Source organism: Lepisosteus platostomus, chromosome 7 (assembly GCF_059453375.1).
Source record: "Lepisosteus platostomus isolate fLepPlt1 chromosome 7, fLepPlt1.hap1, whole genome shotgun sequence".
In the NCBI taxonomy this organism is placed as follows: domain Eukaryota; kingdom Metazoa; phylum Chordata; class Actinopteri; order Semionotiformes; family Lepisosteidae; genus Lepisosteus; species Lepisosteus platostomus.
Genome location: NC_142617.1, coordinates 7,012,272 through 7,037,317, shown reverse-complemented (window position 1 = coordinate 7,037,317; position 25,046 = coordinate 7,012,272). Strand labels below are relative to the sequence as shown.

The 25,046-nt window shown below is 41.2% G+C and overlaps 2 protein-coding genes across 3 annotated transcripts in view; one reads left to right on the top strand and one right to left on the bottom strand.

Moving 5' to 3' along the window:
* The first annotated feature begins 611 nt into the window (after positions 1 to 611).
* riox2 (ribosomal oxygenase 2) lies at positions 612 to 7,051 on the top strand. The gene is made up of 10 exons (XM_088638941.1): positions 612 to 697; positions 1,514 to 1,932; positions 2,486 to 2,605; positions 2,855 to 2,983; positions 3,811 to 3,914; positions 4,656 to 4,758; positions 5,619 to 5,784; positions 5,888 to 5,976; positions 6,263 to 6,376; positions 6,817 to 7,051. The coding sequence occupies exons 2-10, from the start codon at positions 1,516 to 1,518 to the stop codon at positions 6,973 to 6,975; spliced, it is 1,401 nt and encodes a 466-aa protein (XP_088495067.1). The 5' UTR covers positions 612 to 697; positions 1,514 to 1,515; the 3' UTR covers positions 6,976 to 7,051.
* An 801-nt stretch (positions 7,052 to 7,852) lies between these two features.
* Positions 7,853 to 25,046, bottom strand: part of LOC148658043 (uncharacterized) — a 42,269-nt gene continuing 25,075 nt past the window's right edge. The window contains exons 9-22 of one of the 2 annotated variants that reach the window (XM_088638940.1): positions 23,244 to 23,370; positions 22,309 to 22,344; positions 21,968 to 22,089; positions 20,161 to 20,287; positions 18,201 to 18,346; positions 17,205 to 17,331; positions 16,567 to 16,599; positions 16,043 to 16,152; positions 15,387 to 15,513; positions 14,689 to 14,816; positions 14,464 to 14,587; positions 11,824 to 11,982; positions 11,137 to 11,296; positions 7,853 to 9,451 (exon numbers count right to left, since the gene is read on the bottom strand). In XM_088638940.1, the coding sequence (XP_088495066.1) occupies positions 9,363 to 9,451; positions 11,137 to 11,296; positions 11,824 to 11,982; positions 14,464 to 14,587; positions 14,689 to 14,816; positions 15,387 to 15,513; positions 16,043 to 16,152; positions 16,567 to 16,599; positions 17,205 to 17,331; positions 18,201 to 18,346; positions 20,161 to 20,287; positions 21,968 to 22,089; positions 22,309 to 22,344; positions 23,244 to 23,370 (1,615 nt within the window). In that variant the 3' untranslated portion in view covers positions 7,853 to 9,362. Of the gene's footprint in view, positions 9,452 to 11,136; positions 11,297 to 11,823; positions 11,983 to 14,463; positions 14,588 to 14,688; positions 14,817 to 15,386; positions 15,514 to 16,042; positions 16,153 to 16,566; positions 16,600 to 17,204; positions 17,332 to 18,200; positions 18,347 to 20,160; positions 20,288 to 21,967; positions 22,090 to 22,308; positions 22,345 to 23,243; positions 23,371 to 25,046 lie in introns of those variants that run through there. The other variant, XR_015940020.1, reaches the window with a different exon arrangement.

Genomic DNA, 25,046 nt, shown 5'->3' with positions numbered 1-25,046 from the left:
GAAAACACTAGGGCATACTGAAACTAGGATAGACATTTGAGATCTAAAAGTTCCATAACAAATGTCATTTATGTGTCTAGGCTTCCCCTGTTTCTTGAGTAATATAAGGCACTTTCCTCATTAGTTATTTATTACTTACTCACTTTAAAAGGAGTTTTTTTAAATCACAATTTATAAATTGTTTCCCACTGCTGCTTTGTGTTTAGTGTTGTTTATCTATGTCTATTAGTCAGTTATGCATTAAATTAGGTGTTTTAAATTGTGGTCTTAGGTACATAAGAAATAAGATTTGTAGGTAAGGAGATGCTGTTTGGCTCATCTTACTAAAACTAAACTCCTTAATTTTGTTTGCATGGAGTTTCAGTCCATTCCTAGCTATTTTCATTGTCACTTGCATAAAAATTCTAATTTATTCCTTGATTGACATGTTTGTCTTCAGTGCACTTTGAATGTATTGTAATAAACAAGCAAATTCTTTTAGTTCCACTTGCAAATATAACCTAGTTATTCAGAGGGTTTATTTATCTTCATGAATTATTAATTATGTGTGATTCCAGTGTTACTGGGTTAATGTCCAAGAAAATAAAGACTGAATGATTGATACGGTGCGGAACCTTATCTCAACTGCATTGTTTCCTGGCAGACGACTTTCTTTGAGACATAGTGTATCCACGTGTGTCTGCTGCTTAAGCTGCAAGTAAGGATTTTCACATTTACTTTTCGGAAGGTTTAAATGAATGATACGTAGTGTCTTAGATCACGTTTGTTTTAATATTTGAATTCGTTTTCACAGAAGTATTAGCAGCTTTCATTGTTAATTAAGCAAATAAAACATTGATGTGTTAAGACGTTCGCTTTTACAAAAACAGTAATGCGCCTTATTGAAATATAATAATTGACACATGAGATGTTGACAGGGACAGAGGTTGAAGTTAGCTGTGTGAAGATTTTAACCACAGTCTCCTACTAGGCTGCAGACATGAGCCTTCTGCATTGCAATACAATCTGGAAGGCCAGAATGTATTTAAAGTAAAATCTCTATTACCAAGAGATTTTAACTTTTTTTTTGTTATTTTATTGTGTATTTTATTATTTTAAGTAATGTCTCGAAAAAGATATAACCAGTACAAAGTAATCTCTCTTTTCTTTGCGATTTTATATAAATGGGTAAAATGAGTTGCAGGTTGGACAAAGCAGATTCGTTTCCACCAAAAAACAAATGTTTCTGTTGCAGGTGGTTAATCCTCGTTAGCTCTGTATTTATGTCTTGGGTGAAGCCATGCCGAAGCTCTCGATCTAGAAGGAGTATGTAAATTCTAAAGCCATTCAGTGTCTTTAATGAAATCAGTGCCGCTAGAAATTAAATACTTAATTTTGATTGCAAACTATGTTCCACAGAGATACACTGTCGCATTGTAGTCTTCATTTAAACTGGGATGTGGGGTGTGGTACAAAGGCTCTGTTTTTCTAGGTTATAAGACTACAAGCTTGTGGGATCTGTCTGTCTGGGCAGGTATGCCAAAGAAAGGGAAAACGCCAAAGAGGTCTGAGGCGGACGTGCCACCTAAGCGCAGCAAGCCGGACAGTCCTTCCCCTTTCTGCTTCGACAGCCCGGCCAGCCTTTTCCAGAGCCTCATCTCTCCGCTCGGGGTCCAGGAATTTTTCCGGGATCACTGGGAGCGGCGACCCCTGCTTCTGCAGAGGAGCGACCCAGCTCTGGCCGCCCGTTACCCGTCCCTCTTCCGGCTCTCGGACCTGAAGGAGCTCTGCAGCCGGGGCATCGCGTACGGCAGGGACGTCAACGTCTGCCGCGCCGCCGGCGGCAAGAAACAGGTCTTGAACAAAGAGGGCAGGGCCAGCTACAGCCAGCTGAGGAAGGACTTGGAGAAGAAGAAGGCCACGATCCAGTTCCATCAACCCCAGAGGTTTAACGTGAGGAGACGCCGAATTACCTTCACCAGTTCAGTTTGTGGACATTAAAAAGTTGCATAATGCATTAAATATATCTAGTCAGCCTAAAGCGGAGTGGTGGCTCTGTGGCTGGAAGGTTGCCGGTTCAAATCCCACTACCGGCAGAGGAATCCTACTAAATTGGGCCCCTGAGCAAGGCCCTTAACCCCAACTGCTCCAGGGGCGCTGTACAATGGCTGACCCTGTGCTCTGACCCCAAGCGTCTCTCCCTGTCTGTGTGTCTCATGGAGAGCAAGCTGGGGTATGCGAAAGGACAAATTCCTAATGCAAGAAATTGTATATGGCTAATAAAGTGATCTCATCTAAAGGACCTGGGACTGTAGCTGCATATCTCTGCTCTACATACTGTTTAATGTGTGGGATAATTGGTTTTGAAGAAACAATTGACTTTTAGCTAGTGGGTTAGTGTAAAGCCTTTGAAGCATTTGAGATCTGTGTTCTTAGTCTTGGATCTTTTCTGAAGGCTGTTGTTTTTTGTTGTTGTTGTTGTTGTTGTTGTTTGTGTGTGATTCAGGATGAGCTGTGGAGGATTCAGGAGCAGCTGGAGTGCTATTTTGGCTCTCTGGTGGGGTCAAACGTGTACATCACCCCAGAAGCATCTCAGGGGCTGCCGCCACATTACGATGATGTTGAGGTATGGCTTTGTGGCGGCTGGTGTATTTTAATGGGGGCAGACGTGGGTTCGCCCGGCATGTTTGCAAATTGGCTCAAGCTATCCAGGTTGTTGACATAGAATTTGTAAAAATTGCCTCAACCTTCTACCAAAAATTGCAGGCATGCTGTGATAAACTGAAATATGTCAGCGTGACTGTGTGAATTTCTGTATCCCTGTGCAGCGGCTCACAGATCAGACTCATCCTGAGTCACCTGGTTCTCTCTGTAGGTGTTCATTCTGCAGCTGGAAGGAGAGAAGCACTGGCGCCTGTATAAGCCCACAGTGCCCCTGGCCCGTGAGTACAGCCTGGAGGCCGAAGAGCAGATTGGCAGCCCCACACACGAGTTCACACTCAAGGTGAACAGACGAGTAGCTTGATGGATAAAATAAAGGAAGAAATTACCCTCTGCATTTGATAGAAAAGTCTATTTTTTTTCACAGAAGTAGAAGGTTTCATTTGAGTTAAGCCAGTCTCTGTTGTGAAGGACATAAATCCCCACACAGGCAGTGTTGAAGAATTGTTTCCAATTGATTGCGTTCTGCACTAAATGAGACCCCAGCTGAATGGTGCATGTGGAACTAAGCATCACAAATCAAGTGCGAGAAAGAAGTTGTTAGTACAGTACTTGTTTCAAAAGTTATTTTGTTGCAGCACCCATTCAGAGTGGACACTGAGCCCTGTGACCCATATTTGTCACATATTTCTCTTGCCTAAGTGGTGGTGCATAATTGGCAGAGAGCACGAGATAACCAGGGTTGTCTCGGGTCTCAGAGAAACAGCAGCTCCTGTCCCCTGCTGGGCTCCTGCAAGTTGGCGGTGAAGTCAGGCACTCTGGAGCTCGCAGTGTGTCAGAAGAGCAATGGCTCTGACAGATGGGCATCTCAGAGGAGCTTGTGTACCGTTTCCTATTTTCCTTGTGCAGCAAATGAGACTTAGCCATAAGCTGAATAAGTCGAATTTTAAACCACTGGCAGTTCGTTTGGGAGTATAATAAACAATTGCCAGTTCAAAATTCATAATTAATTTGCATTTGCTTGGCATTTCTCAATATTCCAATATGTTGCTTGGCATTCCTCGAAGTCTGAAGCCAAGCTAAAACTTGTGTTTTGTCAAAACTTGATAATGGTTTGGCAGAATTCTTCAGCCTCTTTAAAGATGGTGTTTGTTTTTCTCTTCTTCCCAGCCAGGAGATCTCCTGTATTTCCCAAGAGGCACAATTCATCAGGCAGATACCCCTGCTGGAGTTGAATATTCAACCCACATAACCATTAGCACCTACCAGAACATGTATGAACATTTTGTCTCCCTTCTTTGAAGCCTTTTCAGTCGCGTAGAGTTTTTCCAAGTAATGTGTAGAGCCACGTGTGTGATTCCCTGTAAAAAATATGCTATTAAAAATCCAGATTAGGGTTTTAGGTCTTTTGAGGTCCCCCTCCACATCCTGATTGAGCCTCTTCACCTTGTCCAGCAATTTGGAAGTGTTAAGTGTCAAAATGATAGTTATTCTTAAGAGGGCCACTAGAGGGTAGCCTTGTCCTAAGACATGGTGCTTCTCAAACTGACCACAGATGCTACAGTACTTAGCTGTATCAAACCAGCAGTGCCAGCTGAAGGAAATGTCCATAAAAAAGGTCAGTTTTTTTTAAAATACATGTGTTCTGGGTGTATTATTTGCCGTGTGATGGAAAAAGAATTTCTAAAACAGCCTTAATTAAAGATTACATTAAGAATTGGCAGGTTAACCAGACCACAACCTTAAAAAGTTCTTTGCACGTCATGCACACTGTTCGCATCTCACATCATGGTATTTCTCAGTTCTTATTCTTGTGTTTATGTAATACTGCAGTAGAAAGAAAAGGGGAAATGAGTGATTACAGAACTGTGTAAATTACAGCACTTGCCTCTGTCTTCTGATCTTGTCTTTTCTTCAAATCCATTGAATGGGCCATTTTAGTATCACGTGACAACTTAAGACAGTGCATGTCTATCATACAGCAGGCCTCATCTACTGACTTGTTTCTGTCCCAGGTCTTGGGGAGATTTCCTGCTGGATGTGTTTCCTGGCTTCTTGTTTGATGCTATGAGGACCGAGATCCCCATGAGAGCCGGCTTGCCCAGGAAACTACTGATGGTAAGGCAGTCTCCCAGAATGCAACCGACAATCTGTAAGAAGTCTGCAAAAGTACAGTCCACTACTGTTCTTCTGAGTGCTGCCTCCTTCAAAATTCGAGCAATGAAAAATAGCTGTCAGAGATTAATGTCATAAAATTTGTAGCATTTTATTTTTTAACCCAAACTGTTTTAAACACCATTTTGATACATCATACCTAAAGTAATGAGCTCTAATGGACCATTAGGTTTTGCGGTGGGCGTTAGTAATTATAGCTCATTCTGCAATTAAGTTGGTGTTTCTGTTCTACTTTTATCATGTAGTTTTGTTATTATAGTTCACTGGGTTTTTTTAAGTCCTCATGCTTTATTTCCTGCTTTTGAATCTGTTAGGAATACCTTAACTCCTGTACTCAGAAATGGTTTGTTTATTTTCATTTATTACCTGTGTTTTCTAACCACATGTCTGGTAACCTAAAAAAATCAATAACAAGATAGGTAATGTATAACTCAATATGTATGAGCAGCCCACATGATGCTTATCCCTTGATTTATGAGTTGTGTTCATCATTAGGTGAATGGGAAGCTTTCTTCATGTATTGCTTTGCTAACAGCATAAAACCCTTTGATACAACGGTGTAGAACACGCATGATTTCATCGTTGTAAAGCTTGCTTTGTCTTGACTTCTTCTCTACCAATAAGAGAACTCGGATCTCTTTGGTTGGGAAAAGAACATCACTCAGCTAGATACAGTAAGAAGTTCTGAATGCCTGTCATATCCTTTGTGTACTTACAATGCAGCGCTGTGCAGCCCAGATGTTATTAGATTATGAATGGGCTTTACTGTGTTCCATGTTTTGTTGTTGCCGTCACTCATGCAGGATGTAAACTCATCCGATTCCACGGTCAAGCAGTTGGCGGGGTTTGTCCGAAGACTCGCGGACAAGATGGAGGAAGGGCAGGAACTGAGGTCTGCGGACATGAAGAGAGATTTCATCTCCAGCAGGCTGCCCCCTTTTCTGGAGGATGGCTCCGAGGTGATGCCAGGTTGGTTTCGTCTCGGCGTGTAGGCCCTGTACCCCTTGACTGTCAGTACATGTCCGACTGTCCTTCTGGATTGAATTCCTCTCACATTCTCTGGGTGTCGCAGCTGGGAAGATGCCCAAACTGGAGGATACCGTGAGGCTCCGGTTTAAGGACCACATCCTTCTCTCCGTGGAGCCCAGCCGGGAGAGGACAGTAAGTGTGCTGGGGGACAGTGGAGGCGGATGGAGGCCATCGAGTACAGCATGGACTGGCTGAGTAGCTACGTGGGTTTTCTTAACTAATGGGACAGGGTTAAGGGAAAGCAAACCAGGACACAGCTATATGAAAGTCATGTGGCATGAAGCCAGGTACTAGAGTTGCCAACGCATGAGATCGCAGGCAAGATTTCGACATTGATTGATGCTAGCAGTGTAAGGGGAGATCCTGCCGTGAGTGATGGCGCCTCGCTCTGATCCCTCCCCGTCCCCCCCCCCTGCAGGACGAGTCGACCGAGCTGGTGGTGTTTGTGTTGCATTCCCTGAGGAACAGCAGGGAGACGCACATGATGGGAGAGCAGCAGGACGAGCTGATGGACAGTGAAGCTGCCTGCCAGGTGAGTCCTGACCAGCTGGGAATCTGACCCCCCCCCCTTTGAGGGAAAGCAAGGGTATGAGAACACACCTGACTCTAGAGCGTTGCCGTGGTCTTTCGTTTCTGCTGTCTTACAGGCAGAGGTCGTTGCAGTTACCATTATGCAAGAAATAAGCAAACCCGTTTTAAACGCACCTCGTCGATTCAAACGTGGTCTGCATAAAACTGAATGTGAACTCGCGGATAAGGAATATCCCTCTGTTCCTTGAAAAGAACTTTACAAAGCCTTTGTCTGCCGAGTTTTAACGTGTTGCCCCTAAGATTCTGGTCCAGAAAATAAATTGGGAACCTTAAAGTTTTTAAGAGCTAAAAGTTCAAGACTTAGGGGTGCATTTTGAAGTGTTCCTCGTGCTGGCGTTCACTGGCTCACCGGCACTGGTTCTCCGTCTGTGTGTTTTCCAGGCGCAGGGCCTGCGTTTCCCCTTGACCCACCTGAAAGCTCTGAGGCAGCTGCTGAACAGCGAGTCAGTCCCCGTCTCCGAGCTCCTGCTGGAGCAGGAGGCCGACAGACGCAGCCTGGCCCTGGCGCTCTGGGCAGAAGGCCTGGTACTTGTGAGCTAACAGAACGCAACAAACTGTACTGTCCCATTTCTGAATGAGAGGCTAATTATGTTCTGAAAATAAAGGCTTAAATGCAGTGTTTTGGCCTATGGAAACTTCTTCAGGCTTTGAGAAGATGTCGTAGCCAAGATTTTCTTGTCAGGATTTTTTCCTTCAATCTTTCCATGTTCCTTTAGACGCCTACTTTGTATACAATATGGAAAAACACTATGATGGGTTTCTACGGGGACCTACTGTATATTCGGGAATATAGTTCTCCGACTTAAAACGGTCTTATTTTTACATCATGTATTCACACACTTTTTAAAAAGGCAGACCACTTCCATTAGAAATGATTAATTTATAACTTATATATATATAGCACTTTTTCTGGACACTTCACTGAAAGTGCTTTACAGGTAACGGGGACTTCCCTCCACACCCACCACTGTGCAGCTCCTCCTGGATGATGTGATTGCAGCCACAGTGCACCAGTACTCTCCCCACATATCAGCTATCAGTGAGAAGGAGAACAGAGTGACAAAGCCAGTTCAAGGATGGGGATTATTAGGAGGCCATGATTGATAAAAGCCAGGGGGAAATTTGGCCAGAGTAACACCTCTACTCTTTTCAAGAAATACCCTGGGATTTTCAGTGACCATGTACAATGAGGACCACACAGTTTGCAGGGTGAGCACCCCCTGCTGGTCCCAGTTACATCTCTACCAGCAGCAACCCTAGCTTTTCCCAGGAGGTCTCCCATCCAGGTACTGACCAGGCTCACACCTGCTAAGCTTCAGTGGGCTGCGTTGCAGAGTAACATAACTGAAGGTTGATCAGCCTAGTGGCTCAACATGGTGTCCTGTAATAATGCAAAAGGATAAAATGTCATGAAAACTTTGCAATTAAAATATATATATATATTTAAAACAAATACATGTTTGCATTCTATGTACATATCCTGTAAGGCTATTTTCCACACAACAGCATAATAACACTGATATACAGTTAAGGTGGTTTGTACTAATAACAGTTCTGAGGCACATACATCTGTGGTCACAACAACCGTTTCTCTGGTTGGGTTTCAGCTTGTTGCAAGATTTAGGCAATTCTACAGAGAGCTTATACAAGGTTTCTCTTACTTAAAAAATGAAGCTCTACATTATATAAAGAACATTACATATTAACAGCTTGTATTACTGTACATGTAATCATTTCAATTATATACAGACATTACACAATTTTGTAATATTCATGTCTATTTCTGAATGCAGTACATTTAATTTTTAATACAGTTTTGAATCCAGTGAACTGACCCTCTTTAGGTTTTTGAATTTTCCCCTAGCAAGCAAAAACGTTGCTTTGGTTGTTTGACATGGTCTGTTGTTGTTTTCTTTTAATTCTGGGGTCTGACATAGCTTGTAGGAAACATTTTTTTCCTCTCCTCTCATTGACGTAACTCATAAAACTATAAATTGCGACCAGTTTATAACTCAATACCCCAGAGCCATGTTTGGGGATGCCTGCTAATTCTAGCATTTGAGGTTAAGCACTGGATGCTAAAGGTTTTTATGTGTATGAAAGAGCAGGAACTCATTGAGGGGAAATGCACCCTTTTGCAGTGCAGATTTGCCTTTATATTTGTAATGGAGATAGGAAGGATCCAAGTAAAATTAGATTAAATTCCCTGCTGTATTAATGGGTACAAAAGCAAGAGTCATGGTAAGATTGTATTACATGGAAAGAATTCAAGCAAGAAATGGTACTGAAGTAGAGACCTAAATATTAAATCACCCCAGTGTGTAATTTTGAATTCTTGTACAAGTGTCCAGTAGATAAAAAAAAATACAACAAAGTCAGTGAATGTGCTTCTACATGAGAAACTATGCCCTTTTACGATGAGAGGATAGGGCAGGCCTTAAGCCATTTTTGTCTTGATCACTAATGAGGTTCTATCGTTACATTTTAAGTAATGATTTAAATTATTGCTAAAGCTAAATCATTTATTATATTTGCTCCCAGTTCTCTGTTGGTTCAGTGCTTCAAAGGCATGAATATTTACTGTCTTTGCCCTACTGTATTCATATTAAATATATATTTTTTTCCATTTCATCCAGTTGAATGAGCAGGCCAGTGCTTTATCACTGTTGGCAACCTGAGATTAAATAGAAATGTTATGTAATGGGATGTTTGAAGCTCCCAGTACATTAACAGACAGACAGACAGCCCTCGCATTGAGTGTCTAGCTTGTTACTTGTGTGCCAGGTGAAAGTGTAGTTCACCCTCTTCGGGGCAAAGAGTGAGCTGCGAGTCAGAGTCCTGATCAGGCACATCACCCTCTTAAAAGCACAAGTCCATTTCCTCTTATCCTTTGCTCTGGACCCCTGAGGCATTCTCTCCAGCTTCCTCTACACTACTTCGATGTCCCAGTACTGCGTAGGGTGATCAGCTGTAAACTCATTGACAACCAGGTGATCCTTATCGTAGCCCTTCCCACCTAAAACAAAGAGGAAGAAAACAGAAACGTAAAGCTAAGTACGAAGTATTGAAGGCCTTTGCAATTTGTGTGGAGTGTACCCCTCTAAACCTGTTGCCCCACTTCAGGTCTCCTCGCTTGTACGCCACTGACTTTTTTTCTGACTGTGGATGGAAAAAGTCCCCGACTTTATGTCCAAAAGAGAAACCCTACCTTAAAAACAGAGTGTAAAAAATGACAAATTTCTAGTCAAATCATTGCAAAAATATTTTGTATTGTATACAAATAATTATATATTATTATTATTATTTTATAACCGCATGTGTTCGAGATGTTTAAGTCATTTTTACTTCTCTTCCGTGCCCTGACTTTATGTCCGCTGAACACAAAGACCAGAGAAACGTCGCAAGCAGAGTATGTAGCTCGTTAAGTTACTGTATAGAGTAAAACTCCATATACTTTATCAGACATCCTTATTTACCATACAGTACAGTATTTTGCTGCGTGTTGCAGGCATGTTTGCGTGTACTTTAGGTACGCTACACACTACCACCATCTTGTGCATGTACAGCACCCTGCTTCTCCCACTGTTGTGTCTTTCAGTCTCGTGTGCGTTTGTTCCCTCTCAAACTTTTATTTTGATTGTTTCAGTGCATCCATTGCAAAAAAACTGCTGAAACACACGGAATCTTATGGAGAAATGTGTCACAGTTAACACCCTAGGGGGAGTATTTATGTTCTCCCGGTCTTTTTTAACCGCTATTTCTATTATTTCTAATAGGGAACGATTCCCTGCTTAACGTCAGTTCTCTTAACGTCCCCTGGGTGACCACCAAGAACATACTGTACCACCTGGACAGTATGTTCTTGGTTTCCTAGCCTCTTGCAATGTAAGCTGTATAATATCCAATTACACTTCAGAGGGTAGCATGAAGGGCAGACAGTTGCAGATTTCCATAAAGAATCACTGTTAATTGTATAGTGAAATAAAAGACTTGCTACACTGACGAGAAGAAAACTGACAAATGTATACTTATACTCAATCTTTTCCAAATGATAAATTCCATGAATTGTGCTCCATTTTAACGCCAAAACCTGTTTTCAATTCATGCTGCATAATGAGCCCTTATTATTTCTTGATGGCTCACAACATTCCCTATGACACTAGTGCTTATTTTTAAGATGCCTCATCTAGCACACCATTATTTGATTAAATGGACCCTAAGTAATATTAATAAGTACCCCGAGTAAGATGAATACTGCACTTAGTGTCAGGGTGTTTTTGTACAAAAAGTAGGTTCTCTTCAGAAAAGATTGAGCTCAACATGTTTGTGAGCATTGGAAGGATTTAGCACTGCTTCAAACATTGTGCATTTCAGAGTATTCCCAAGCTGATGCATAACAAGTGAGAGGCTGAAAACAGCTGAGAAACTGGAACAATACAACATAGAAGATAAAAACGCCAGACTTCAAATGATAATTTCCCATCTTCAATATTGGTGCTACTGTGGTTCTGTCTCTGAAGGTTGAAAGCATACAGTGCACCCCAGGGGCTGTACCTCCAGCAGACCACAGCACGTTACCTTTGAGATCCAATACCAGGCATGGCTTGAGACAGAACCTCTATGCAGACAAGTGTAGTTCCTTAAAGGTCTAGCACCAGGCTTGGTATGAGCCAGAACCTCTAACAGAGAGCAACACGTTACCTTTGAGGTCCAGCACCAGACTCGGCTTGAGGTGGGAGGATATCGTCCCGTTCTTGTTGATCCGCCACCTCTGATGAGCTCGGCCATGCTCCGGCCACAGGGCCACGCGACCTCCAGCTGTATCTTTCCCTCCAATCACTGCCAGGCACGCCTTGCACGCCTGCCCAGAAACACACAGGCAGGACCTTTGGACTTGTTTCACTTCATGCTTTGATACACTGAATTTTGCTCAAATAAAAATGCATGTTTTTATTTGAAGCCGGCTAATACTAATCTTTCACATTCAATTAATTTATTTATAATTTAACCCCACCATTGGTACAAAGATACACACTTTTGAAACCATTTCATCCGAGTGCTGTTTATTACAATGATAATGAAGTCTGGGAAAAATTATCCTGTTGGCAATACCAATAACATGAAGCAACTTACTCAACTTAGATTCTAGAAGCAAGAAAAAGCAGTACAAGCTTTTATTATTAGGTATTAATAATTACCTAATTTACTAGGTATTAAATGTTGATTATAACAGACGATATATTTAGCAGGTCATCTTAAGCATGTCCATTTCCTGTTCATGTACAGTTCATGAGTATTTCATGAACCAAGTTGGATCTGTATTTTCGTGGGAAATGGGGAACCCGTCCCCGTGCCAAAGTGACGTCGGGACAAGAACGTTTTCTCTACCTTGCTCTTGAGCAGCCCCTGTCTGAAGCTCCACACCTGACTGTCTGTCCCAGTGGCAGGGCTGAGGGAAACCTTGCTTGGACTGGAGTCTTCCACCAGAGCAGGGCCGGTCAGCAGGGTACCCAGGGCACGGTTCTTCACCCGAATGTAAAGCTTAGGCTGGGAGAACAAAGTGTTTTGCTTGCCTGTGACCAAGCTTGGTACTTGGCAACGTTTTCATGTTTACTGCGCACAAAATTCTGTAATGAAACACCAATCCTTTCATCTAAGATTGGGTTGTGTTAGTTTTCTTGTTTTAAGCTGTTTGTGAAAAACATGAGCACTTCATTATTTAACAACACTGTTTATAGTCTTTTAAAATTAAACAGCTAGGATGCTGTTAAGGTTTTGTGCCTTCTGATCACAGTATTAATGACTTGCAGTATCTTGAAAGCATGTTGATTTTACAAATGAAAAATAATTAACAGCAAGAGAAACATTTGAATTAACTGAGGAAATAGAATTGACGCACGATGGATTCAATGTAAACAGATCGCTTCCTTTTAGTGTCTTCACAGTGTTCTTTATCTATTACATGAACATTAAGGCTATGCCTTTTTAAATTAATCTTTTATTTGGCTAGGAATGTTGTTGTACTACATGATTAAATTAAGCTTGAATGATTCAAAGAAAACGAAACCCATCAAGCTGGCATAAAATAAAACAGAACCAGCCCAGGTGACACTGACAAAGCTGATTGAATTGGAGACTAAACCCAAGAGGCAGAGGATTTTAGAATGAACCAGTAGGCCGTCTTGCTTGAGTCAGATGGCATTTTGCAGAAAAGGCCATTCTTAATGACTCATGGTCACCGTCAAATTAAAATGCGCAGTTATAAAACGTGTGCATGGTAATACAGAATGTATGTAAAATTGATTTAAGACGATGTGGAAAGTAAAATAAGAGAAACGTTTCTGTAGTCAGAAAATCACACATAGAATCGGAGGTATTATAATATCCTTTTTCATTTCTAATTAGATCGGTAATATAAACTGAAGGAAAACCATGACCAGACTCTCAGCAATACAGTATCCTCAGAGAATGATAGGAAGCTGAGCTCCTGTTCAGTCTTAGGTGATAAAAATCTGAATCACATGCAAAACAGTCCTGTGGTTGGACACCATGAGCAGTCTGGTTCATTGTGCTTTGTTTTATCATGAGTTCATGTTTTATTGACCTTTCTTTCTATCAAAATGATAGGAACGCAAACATGCCTGGAGTCCTGACCAGCATTAAACAAAAACTTCTACAAATGCTTTGTCTGGGCAGAGAACTGGAGAAAACCTGTTAATATGATAAATACATTGATCTTGTGACAGGCCCACATAAAATAACTACCTTTTCAGACCCAAGGCAGCAGTCCACACAACAAAATATGAACTGTAGTTGAATGTATGGACTGTTTGTTTAAACCCCTACTTTTAAATCCTTACCATTGTTTCAGTTTTAAATATGATAATGTGTAATGATTTATTATTTTAAAAAATATTTATGATTTTTATCTTTCATTTTTATTTGAATAATATTTTTTGCTCTGCCTGTCCTCAGCAAGGTCCAGTTTGTTATTAAAAAAAAAACTGGAGCAAGAACAGGTCAGACAGAGCTAAACAAGGTATTGAAGGTACTCAAATGTACCTATGTGTAACAGAAAATATTATCATGCAAATAAGTAAAGTCCTTCTCAGTTAAGTTTTTTTTTTTACTATGTCTAATGTGCATAGCTTATTGACCATAGCTTTCTTGTTTTGCATTTCTAAGAGACAAGTCATCTGTTCAGGCATTTTCATTTTCATCTTCCCTGGGTTTTGAGCCCCGGTGTAACAGCAGTTCCTGATGACAATGCACGAGCACTGCTCTGCTTACATCACTGTTACTGTTGACAGGGCATCAAAACAGGTTGAACTGACTTAACGGGATATCTCTCAAGTTACTATTAGGTGTTATTAGCGTTTTTGATGCAGATAAAAGAACATAGTTCACATTTCCTTAGATACAGTAACCTGATTATTGCCTAGCTCTTTCTGAAAATAAAAACAATGCGTGCTGTTTTAAAAAGAGTTGGCATTTGTTCTGGTTTAAATTTCTGATTGATGTTCTGTTTCATGAACAATCATTATATAGAAAAGGGGTTATTGATTTATTTCCTATGCATTTGTGAAAAAAGACAAGGTATCAGTAATGTCTATAAAAACATGCACAAAAACAGTATTGATTCAGATAGGTAAAAACTGTAGGCAACTTTGGACAAAGCACATTTCAGGATTTGACTGGTCTCCTAATATACTTAATTTATAGATCTTTTTGTTTATAGCTAAACAAACAGTCTAAAGAAATATGAGAATGCTATGATCCAGGTTTTGCTTTGTTTTCTGCACAGAAGTGTCTCTAGTAAACCCCGAAGTAAACTCCAATAGTTTTAGGTTTTCCAGGTGCCGTTTCCTAAATTATTTCATTCTGCTCATGTCAATTCAGTTTGTAGAACATAGGAATTTCTTCAAATTAAGTTCAGTGCCTCAGCATCATGACAAGATAACCTTCTCTTAATGATATCTAAAAGCTGAAATCTGCAGGCCTAGGAAAGAGATTTGGTGGAGTTTCTACCTGCTTTAGGGGTTGTAGTGAGCCAATGGTGTTCCAGCCACTATAGTCACTCCAGAAGTCAAAGTCTCCGTAGTTCAACAACATCTGTCGTCCCTTAAAGCTAGCATGTTCATACACAATCCACCTAGAGGAAGAAAATGACAGCTGAAGAAATGAATTCCTCCATCCATCTGTTCATCAATGTTAATTGTTAAATTAAACCACAGGGAGGTGAGAATTGCTCACAGTCCACTGTCGACTCTGACAGACTGAGTGAAGAAGTTGTTCATGCTGGACACAGATTTCTCCAGAACCATCTCTTGGCCTTCAAATGAATCCCGAGAAAAGAGACTTATGGAGGCTACTGTAAAAGTCTGAGGAATGGAAAAGAGAAGGAGAGAGTTTGGTCAGTACAGCATACAAAGCAAAATGTGCTCTTAACTGATTTTTGTCTTTGTTTAATTGAAGAAAGTAAAGGAAATCCCTGAGCTGTCCATTACATTTGGCTTTTATAAAGTATATTCTGAATGTAGGGTGGCACAGTGATCAGCACTGCTGCCTCGCAGCACTGGGGCCCTGGGTTCAATTCTGGACCTGGGGTGCTATTATTATTATTATTATTATATGTTCTCCCTGTGTTCGTGTGGGTTTTTTCCAAGTGCTCCAGTTTCTACCCACAGCCCAACAACTGGGAAAATTGGCCCTGGTGTGAGTGTGTGTCAGTCCCTGTGTCTGCCCTGTGATGGACTGGTGTCCTGTCCAGGGTGTACCCTGCCTTGTGCCCACTGCCTGCTGGGATAGACTCCAGCTGTCCCTGCAACTCTGAATTGGAAAAAGTGGTTAGAAAATGGAAGGCTGGATTCGGAATGTACTATATAATTATGAACTATATGTACTATAGAATTATGAGCCAGGAAAGTGCTCGCTAGAGCTTATTGACTTACATACTGAATGGGCTTCAGAGATTTAATGGAGTTAGCCACACACCCGCAGGAAGTGAGATCAGGGTAAAGACCTTCTTCCAGCACAAACTGGTTCCCAGCAAAGCCCTCTTCATCAAAAAGCAGCCAGCTGGCAAAATGCAATGAGTTAAGAGTCACTGAATGCACAGAGTTAGGGTCATGAAGAACTCAAATACTGTAGCACACCCCGAAACAGGCTTCTTTCACACTTAGTGTAACTTGTACAATACATCACTGCTCCCCAAAAACATCCTTCAAAATCCTCTGTTTTATTAGGGCTTCCTAAACAATTACTATTCATTCACACACAGTTACTGTTGCCTGTATCCTTCACAGCTTGCTGGGTAAAATGCGCAGGAAATTGATGAGTCATCCTAGGTCATTTTGTCTAAAATAGCAACATCCTACAAAAGTTGTAAATTGCTTTGCAAATGTATAAGTGGGTCATGACTGTATTTAACAAGGGAGTAGAAGGGATAGGTTATGAATGTAGAACATAACTTTATGGAGCTGTTAAACGGCGGTTTTCATAGCTAAGACCTTGAAAATAAATGCCTTGTTCTATTTTTCTCTGCTTAAAAAAGTAGGTTGTAAGTGTGCTGCTTTGCGTTTGCTTTGCTGTAAACTCCGATACTCACCATCCCCGGATCACGCGGAAGGATTTTGGAACAAAGGAAGAGCAGTCCAGCACCTCCGACTCAAACTCCACGCTGTTGCCGCGGTAATGAGGCTCCCTGTAGGCTCGGAGCTGGAAGACAAACAGAAGGACCCTTGATTTACAGATGGGCCAAACAGCCCCCTCTCGTCTGTAACCTTCCTTGGGTTCTCATGCTTCTCATTTTCCATTCCTTGTAAACTATACGATTGCGAGTTGTTGTAGCATGTCACCTCACGTCATCAGTATGCCTCCTCTTGGTCCTCACTTTTGGAGTAAAACATGCCATCCTAAATTAAGATTTAAATTAAAAAAATTCTGAAGCAGAACGGGCCATCTAGTTCACCGAAAAAGAATCATACAATTCAAAAGGGCAAAAATAAAATTTGTATTTTATTGTCACAGTACTGAGGAGGGATAGGTTTTGTCAAGAACTTCTGGAAATGGAGAATTTTGTGCAAGAAAAGTTCAGCATTTGTTTTTCCTTTTTGGAGACACGATACATACCAAGGAATGGGATTCTCCACTGCCTAGGGGCTCCTGAAAAGAAATAATAGGTTATAATGTTGTATATAAAAAAAAATCTAGAAATTGTAGTACTTTAGACTGAATTTAAAGACATATAGAAAACATCTCCTCTCCTACAGGGGTGTTCTTTCCAAATAGAGTAATGTTTGACCAAATTCTGAATGCTTAGGAAAAAAAAAATGTCCTCAATCTACCGAGACATCACAAGCCAAGATAAATTGCTTAAGAAACAAAAGCTGGTCCAAAACGTTCATAATTCTTACATTTTGAGGTTTTTAAAGTTTAAAATGGTTGCTTTCATGTCAGAGGGGTGTGAGACAGACATTTAATGACATTTAGAAAAATATCAAAAACACAAAAATGAGGGCAATGTAATAATACAGTAGGTGTGCATGTGGGGTGGATTAACTGTTTATATGGGAAGATAAAAATCCCTCGTGTTTGTTTATCACCCACATACGTACGTCCTTGTCATTCCACAGTAAGTCCATTTCCTAAACTGAACCACATTCATTTCTTTTATTCCACTGTGAGCTGGCATTTACTTAACTGAATCCATTCCATTAAAGGCACAATGAGCCTCCACACCTGCAGTCTTTTTCCAAGCCAATACGTACCAGACGGACAGGCCGGATGGACATTACTGTGTTGTCTGAGCCGCCCCAGTCAAGCAGATTCTTATATATTCCCTTTTCCAGGACATACTGCTCTCCACAGAAGCACCGCTGATTGTACGCCACCCATCTGCAAGAGAGGAGGTCCCAGTTGACGACGCTCACTATCCTGCCTTGCTAATTAGGCTCATTCCCAGACAGCAGGAAAATGATCAGATGCAGCCTTTCTCAAATCCTCATGCTCATCTATAAGTCTCTACATGGCCTGGCACCTCTGTACCTATCTGACTCATTATCTTTCTACCCCCACCTTGAAACCTTTGCACATCTGATTCTGGGCTTCTGTTTGGCCTCCAAGCCTGTCTTCTCTCTAGGGGTGACAGGGCCTTCTCTTGCTACACCCCAGAGCTCTGGAATTCTATCCCCAAGGATATCAGAGAGTCAACTACCCTGAGCCCTTTCAAATCCAGGCTCAAATCCTTCTTCTTCAGGAAGGATTGTATTTCTGTGTCTTGCCTCCTTGCTTTCCTACTCTATTCCAAACCCTTATCAAACCGAGTTATTCTGCTGTCTCCTCTCATCCTGTTTCTTTTCTTCTTATGGAGAATTAGTATTATTAAATGCCCTATAAAATTGGGGCTTTAAAAAGAATTCAAGGAAGAAAAAGGAAGATTAATAAGGAAGTGTAAATATTCTAACTTGCTGTAGTAACTCAGCAATATGGCCAGCACTTTGGCAGAGGTCAAAGGTCATTCTACATGATTACTCTGATGATACATTAAGTTGATTCACCGCCTGTTAAGACTTGCAGGCCTGAGAGGACTCCAAGGAAGCATGCGGCGGAGTGTAGTAAGCGAGGATATAGTGTTGCTGCTGCCTGCTGCTTCTACCTCGCACTGCGCCTTTGGAACTGAGAGGAAGAGAGGCCGGGGGAATGCCAGAGATCTCTGCTGACGTAGCTTTCGCCCAGCCCTGCAGTAAACCGAGCTCCATACTCACACTCCACTCTTCACGTGGATAGAATCTGCTCCCCCCGCCAGGCCCAGACTCCTCAGATCAGGCACGTCAAGGTCAGAGATATCAGTCTCCTTGGCGTGTGGCGAATGTGGTCCTTCCAGCAATGAGACCGAAGGCCCCATGAAGTCCTACAGGAACCACAGGAGGGGAAATGCAGTTTTCCAATTAAAAATCAGTACGAACTTAACTAGACCTGTCAGTGAAAATCCTTGCGATCATTACAGAGTGTGATTTATGCATCATTTCATTTGGCCAATGATATACACAGTATGCATTCATGAATGGATGTTTATATTTTCAATTTACATATAACTCTGTCCCTTTAATGAAATTAAATGAAATTCTTTCATTTTGCAGTAATGATACTTGCCAACTCTAACGGAAAGAGTTCCTTTTATCAATCATTTATCTTTTTTATAACCAAAATATCCTTATACTCCTTATAAAAACAGTCTTACAAAAATTAACAGGCATGTATACATCCTCATCATGCTGAAAGTTACTCTTGATCTGTATGGATGCTCCTGTTTCAACCTGTAGAGGAGTGTTTGATTAAGTAAAGGTAATGTAAGTAAAAACCCTGAGGATTGGACCCTATTTTTAAAGTTCACTGAAAATCTGGAGCATGCCTTTTCCTTTCCTGTCTATGCGGTATTAAAAACATCCCGTGATGAAAAATGACACATGGAGCGACTGTAGTCATCGTAAGTCCTCTATGAGAAATCCGCAAAATGAAAATAGCTTCAAGAATCTCTGTGAGCTGGGAGATGAGAGAACAGCTTCAAACACTGCTGCCAAACAGCAGCCAAGTCAAACCGATCGATTTGCCTTCCATAAGGTTTTTTAACAGAGACTTATAAACAGATGGGCTGCATTACCAGAGTAAATGCACTCTTTTAGTGCATATGGAATTGGACAAAATTACTATGTGCATACTGTAACCATATCGCATACCGTACAATCAGATGCTTTCGACTGGAATGCTACTGCCATTAAAAAAGATCTTATTAGGTCCTCATGGGTTTTATGAAGAGGTCATGTTCCATTATGGGGAAGAACTGTTGCTGTTTTGTAAACCTATTTTAACCTGCTTTTTTGCTTGGTTAAAATGAAGGGGTTTAATGCGTACCTGCTCTTTTTATTCTTGAAAAAATAAAAAAATGCTGAGGACGGAATAAGCAAAGCAAGACTGATATGGACCAAAAATGATGTTTTATATATATACACACAGTATAGCTGAGACTTAACTGCAAACCAACACTGCCTGGCACCCGGCCACTATGTTATGCTGCACTTCTGGAAAAAAGTGTCTGAAAAAGGAGGCTGTAGCCTTTGGGCGATTTTTCTTGTGGCAGCAGCTGATCAAAAGAAATGAGTCAGAATATTTTGCCTGGAAACTCGAAGGGGCCATGAGGGAGGAATAAACCGTAGCTCTCAAGCTGAATCTTTTTTTTATTATTATTTTTAAGGTGCTGTTGAGCCAACACAAGCTCCAAAAATATGAATTCAGAGGCGGAGCTTTGCGAGCTACATTAACAAACAACCAAGTTACAACTGCGACAGAGCTCCACTGAAGAACTTCTGGAGCTTCAGAGGAACCTGCGACGGAGGTGGTGCTTGAACTATTTCTGTAAAGCGTTTGTCTGTGGTGTCTCGTATGCGCTTGCTTGCTGTCAGCTAATTGGGTCATGTCACTGGCTAATGAAAAACCTGGCCCACTTTCAACATCTTGCATACAGTTTCACTTATATTCATTTGGACGATTTACAGCCCAAGTATAACTGGGGGATTGACTACACTGCGATATACTGCTTCAGAATCCTGTCTGTACTTTTGATATTTTGTAATTTTTTTAAAAAAAGCACAGGGATAGCACTGTCTTTAAAAACATTTATTTAAAACGGGGGAGTCCTAAAGCTGTACTTTGCATGCGAGTACTTACAGCCAGGATATAACGAAACGACAGCAGGGTGCTATCCAATCCACCCCATGCGTGCCAGTTGGCATAGTCACCCTCTTCAAGCAAATACTGACTTCCTTTGTAGTTCTCCCTCGAATAGGCCACCCACCTGTGAAACAGAAGGAGAGATAACTACGGCACAGCCTTCAAAGTACTCACGTGCGCATCTAATGGGAAAGCTAAACAAAAAACAAGTGCTTATTCTGCAATATCTTTATCTAACTGATAGCATCCCTCTTAAACCAATTTCATCAATGCAAAAAGGAAATTGTGCAGTAAAGTGAAGCACAGAGTCACCAGATGAGCCACATGTACAGTAAAAGATTGACTAACCACTTGTTTGGTAGGTACCTATGGAATAGTTACTTTACAAAAGGTGGATGCTGCACATTGGTGGTGGTGGAGGGGAGTCCCCATTACCTGTAAAGCGCTTTGAGTGGAGTGTCCAGAAAAGCGCTATATAAGTGTAAGCAATTATTAATTATTATTATTATTTACCAATGTATAAAAAGGATATAAAAACAAGAGTGTCACCATTACTGCAGAAAACGGCAACCGGAATCTGAAAGTATTTCTATTTCCCCATGTCTGATGGGAAGTCAGGCACACTGAAGCAGAACTAATTTTGAAAAGGGGAAGTTTCAGACGCCCAGCCTCACAATCCAAAGCTCTAGTGTAGGGCACATCTTCACCCACAAGCTTATTTTCCATGCTGATGGCATGAATGTAATCTCTTTAAGGGATGACAGAACCCCAGGAGCTGCTGCCAAGTTGTGCACGCTGTAAGGAGTCAGTGCTGGGTGTGGAAAAGGCAGCAGATTTTCAGTGAGGGTCTTCAACAATCTCTTCTATAAAAAAAAAAAACCCTGCAATATCCAAGAAAATTGAGGATCGATGGGGATCTATCCTAGCATATGTAAATAGTCTGTTTCTCTGGTTTTCTTTTTTTTTCTCCAATAATGAAGGATAAAGTTCAAGTTGTCTTATGAAGAAGGGAGTGAAATATCGATGAACAATCAAAAATTAAGAATGACCTGAAAATATCAATTAAAAGGATCTGGCCTTTGACTTTTGAAGACCATATAACAAAAAAATATTTTTTAGATTTCACGGTGAAGTGTTGTCATGTTTCTCAGATAAAATATAATGTGACTGTTTTTTTTTTACACACATTTGACAGCTAGCAGGAACTTGAGTTGTGTATATATAGAATGCAAATGGTTTTAATAGATTCAAACGCCTCAATAGTGAGAGTGGGAGTGGCAAAAATTATTCAGAAACATTCACTAACGGGGTTAGTGTCAATAAAAAATTGTCTTTTTTTTTTCTTTTTCTCCTTCCTCTAACAGACCACCTTCTTATTTGCACAGGGAGGCGGGCTGTTCCAGTGCTATTCAGCTCAACGGCGCCTTGTTTTCTTTCACTGGATTAGAGTAACATTCCAGAGTCAGAGTATCTGACTGAGTTGCGAAACTCATTCCTTGTTGATTACACCTTAAAACACAGGCACACCTCAAAAAGGAAAAAGAACGCACAAGCCAGAATAAAGCATGACCACATTTTCAGAGTGTACCACCCATGGGTAGAGGGCTCCTAGAGGCACAAATGGAATACTGAAGTCCTTAGGCTAAGAGCATTACATTAAGCAGATAGAGGCCTGTGCCTTGTCTTAATATGGACGGTCTTAATTAGGCAGACCCTCAGCTAATGGTGTGACATCTGTCTTCATCAGGGGCTGCAGCTGGTGCAGTTACAGAGCAGCTCAGGAAAGCAGTAAGCGGTGACTCACACTCCACCAGTGACCCGCAGTGACCCCACTTCCTGCAGATCTCTTAGTGCCGCCACACTGGGAATATGATCAGTGAGCTCCCTGGATCGCCCACGGAAGGCGGCCTGCTCATACAGAACCATCTAGGACAGGGAGAGAGCGATCATTAACCCGCAATCGCTACCTCGCCTCTGCAACGTCAGCTAATCACTTGTACCCGCCGCGTTTCCATCAAGAATGACATCTCGACAAAGTCGGCTCACCATGGCAAAATGCAAACATAAGCATAAATACAAAAGGGAACAGCAGCAACGCATACGATACAATCAGTTCAGGAATAACAACAAATGCATTTTCCTCACCTTAGGATCCATAGGGTTCTGTACTTTGAGTCCCCCCTGTATGACAGAGAAGCGTAGACATTATCGAAGTGGTCAGAGGACAAGTTGTTCACCTGCACTGTCAGCAGGCAGCTGGGTGATGCACTGTATCTATATTGCAGTGCAGAAAGGAGAGAGGGCTGACTACAGCATCTCCTCCTATCAGTGCAGATTTCACATTACTGACTGAAGGTCTTCCAATGGATCGAGCCATTCTCAATAGCCGCCTAGTCCCACACAAGGAAGCAGTGAGCCAAAGTCTGACCTGCTGGACAACGGGAGCAAGGCAAGATACACTCCTGTCCAGTGCTAGAGAACACACACAGGTACTCATATGCATACAAGGGACACAAGGACACCAATTAACCTAGACAGCATGTCTTTAGACTCTGGGAGGATACTGGAGCACTGGTGATAACCCACACAGGTAGAATTAAAATTATACAAATATTAGGAGGTATTTGACATTCATCTTGGGAAAGCAAAATATCTAAAAGATTTGGGGATTAAGGTTGACTCATTCTTCTTCTCCTCCAGGCAGTGTGGGGAAGTAATAAAAAAGGCTGACAACATGCTAGAATTGTCTAAAGTGTAGAATTAAAATGAAAGTGGAGTTCATTCATACAAATAACATGTCCTGCCCTGGAAATATTCCAAAAGATGATGAGCAACCAGATCAATTCCTGGACTTGAAGGAATTTCATAAACAGAACCGATTGTCATATACAATACAGAACCTCCTCACAGTTTCTTTACCAGACGACATCAGAACAAACAAGGACTCAAGGATACTAATGGACGTTATGAGATTAAGGTGATGTTCAAACACAACAGAAAACAGGAGGCCAGAGTTTTGTATGTTGGATTTTGAACTTCCCATCATCACTTTGTGAAAAACTGCACAATTTTGACCCTACCATTTGCAGAGGACGAAGTGATTTGACACAATTGACTCGGGTTCTGCTGGAATCTTGTACTTGAGAGCCTTCTGTTCCCAGCAGGGTGTAATTACCCTCAAAGTTGATGCTATCATAGGCAAGCCAACTGGAACAAAAGAAGATACGTCAATGAGAAAAATCTTCAGAGCTGGCACTATGCAACAATATTTACAATGCTGCATCACACAATATGGACATGGTGGCTGGGCCTATTCTGTGGACAGACTGAGGGTTCTGTTTAGCAGAACCAATGGAGAGAAACCCCAGAAGAAAAACATCATTAACTACAGCAGTGGAGGACAACCAAGATTCCTGGAGGGCAGCAGGCAGCCTAGTACATTATACAGATACCTCTTGGATTATAATCAGCTTGAGACCTCAATGATTTATAAAATGGCCTAATTAAGCAAACAGTCCAATTGGATAAGAGCTGAACCAAAAGACACAGTGGATCTTGAGCACCAGAGATGTACGGTACATACCTAGCCTACAAAACAGGTTTTATGTTGTCTGGTGAGTTGTCAAAGTGATGCAGCAAAAGAAACTTCTCTTTGTGAATTAACATGGTCTGATGAAGCACCCACTTGACACCAATGAGTGACCTAATGACGAATGCATTGATACTCCTCAGGCAACTATCTGTTGTGGCTAAAGCTTTCTACTTCCATGCTTGGCACATAATGTGATGTGCACCCCTGATTTTAGTAAATATTTAAATCAATTACAGCAAAGCCACCCTTTTGTGAAATAAAATATTTAAATAAGGCATTAGAGAAGAAAAAAAATCATCTGTTTACTGCATAGGAAACTACTTTAAGCAAAGTAATTTAGAAAGTAAGATCAATGTAATGGACAATTAATTTTTTAATCTCGGCAATATCATTAAAATACAGAATGGGACGTTATACTTGTGTTCTATTTTTTAAACAGCGTGCACAATGAGTGCATTTTACACTGAGGTATTAATTAGTGTAGACTGAAATTACATTAGTCCTTTAAATAAAGCACAGTTGGACTGAAGTCATCCAAATTGCTCTGGTTACCAAGTTATGCATGCAATAAACAGCTTAGGAAAATAATGTGATGTGCACAAAATGCAATTTAGTGGATGTTTTCCAATATGCAGCTTTCCTTTTGAATCCATATTAATAAAACAATACAAATAAGACCCCTTTTCACATGAAGGGGGTGTAGAAATTGAACTGTGGCAATAATACAGTGTACTGCTGACTGCATTCACTTGAAGCATCCTGCTTGAAAGAACCATTTTAGCTAAACATATGAAACTCAGAGGAAAGAAGCCAGAAGTCATCCATGGTGTGACCCTGTCTGCAGAGTGCATTGCATTCACATTAAGAGGGAGTTCCTTTGCTTAGTGAGTCACCAGGAAACTGCATTTCAATGGCTTTTTAAGGGGGATATTTGTAACTGCCTCCTACATTCCACCACTGCGAGTGTTAGCATTCTGATAAGGCATTTGATAGGAACAGCCACAGGGCCCTTACAGGAAACACCTCTTCGACAAAGGTATGCTTTTTGCATTAGGGAGTGCTCAGATTCAACACTAATGCTTTCACACAACTTTAAGGGAGTGGACTTAATGGGCCTTCTGAAAATACAAAAAGTACATTATCCTTACGGAATCAGAACATCTGAATTATTCAATATTCGCAAGCTCATGGTCAAAGCACGGATGCCTGGTATTATGTTTGTCTCCGTTTTTTATATATTGACCCCACATTATTTGGGGCGGAGCGGTGGCTCTGTGGTTAAGGATCTGCG

Coding starts and splice junctions, on each gene's coding strand:
- riox2 (XM_088638941.1), top strand. CDS start 1,516: ATGCCAAAGAAAGGGAAAACGCCAAAGAGGTCTGAGGCGGACGTGCCA. Junction 1,933..2,485: donor ATCAACCCCAGAGGTTTAAC/GTGAGGAGACGC, acceptor TGTGTGATTCAG/GATGAGCTGTGGAGGATTCA. Junction 4,759..5,618: donor TGCCCAGGAAACTACTGATG/GTAAGGCAGTCT, acceptor TCACTCATGCAG/GATGTAAACTCATCCGATTC.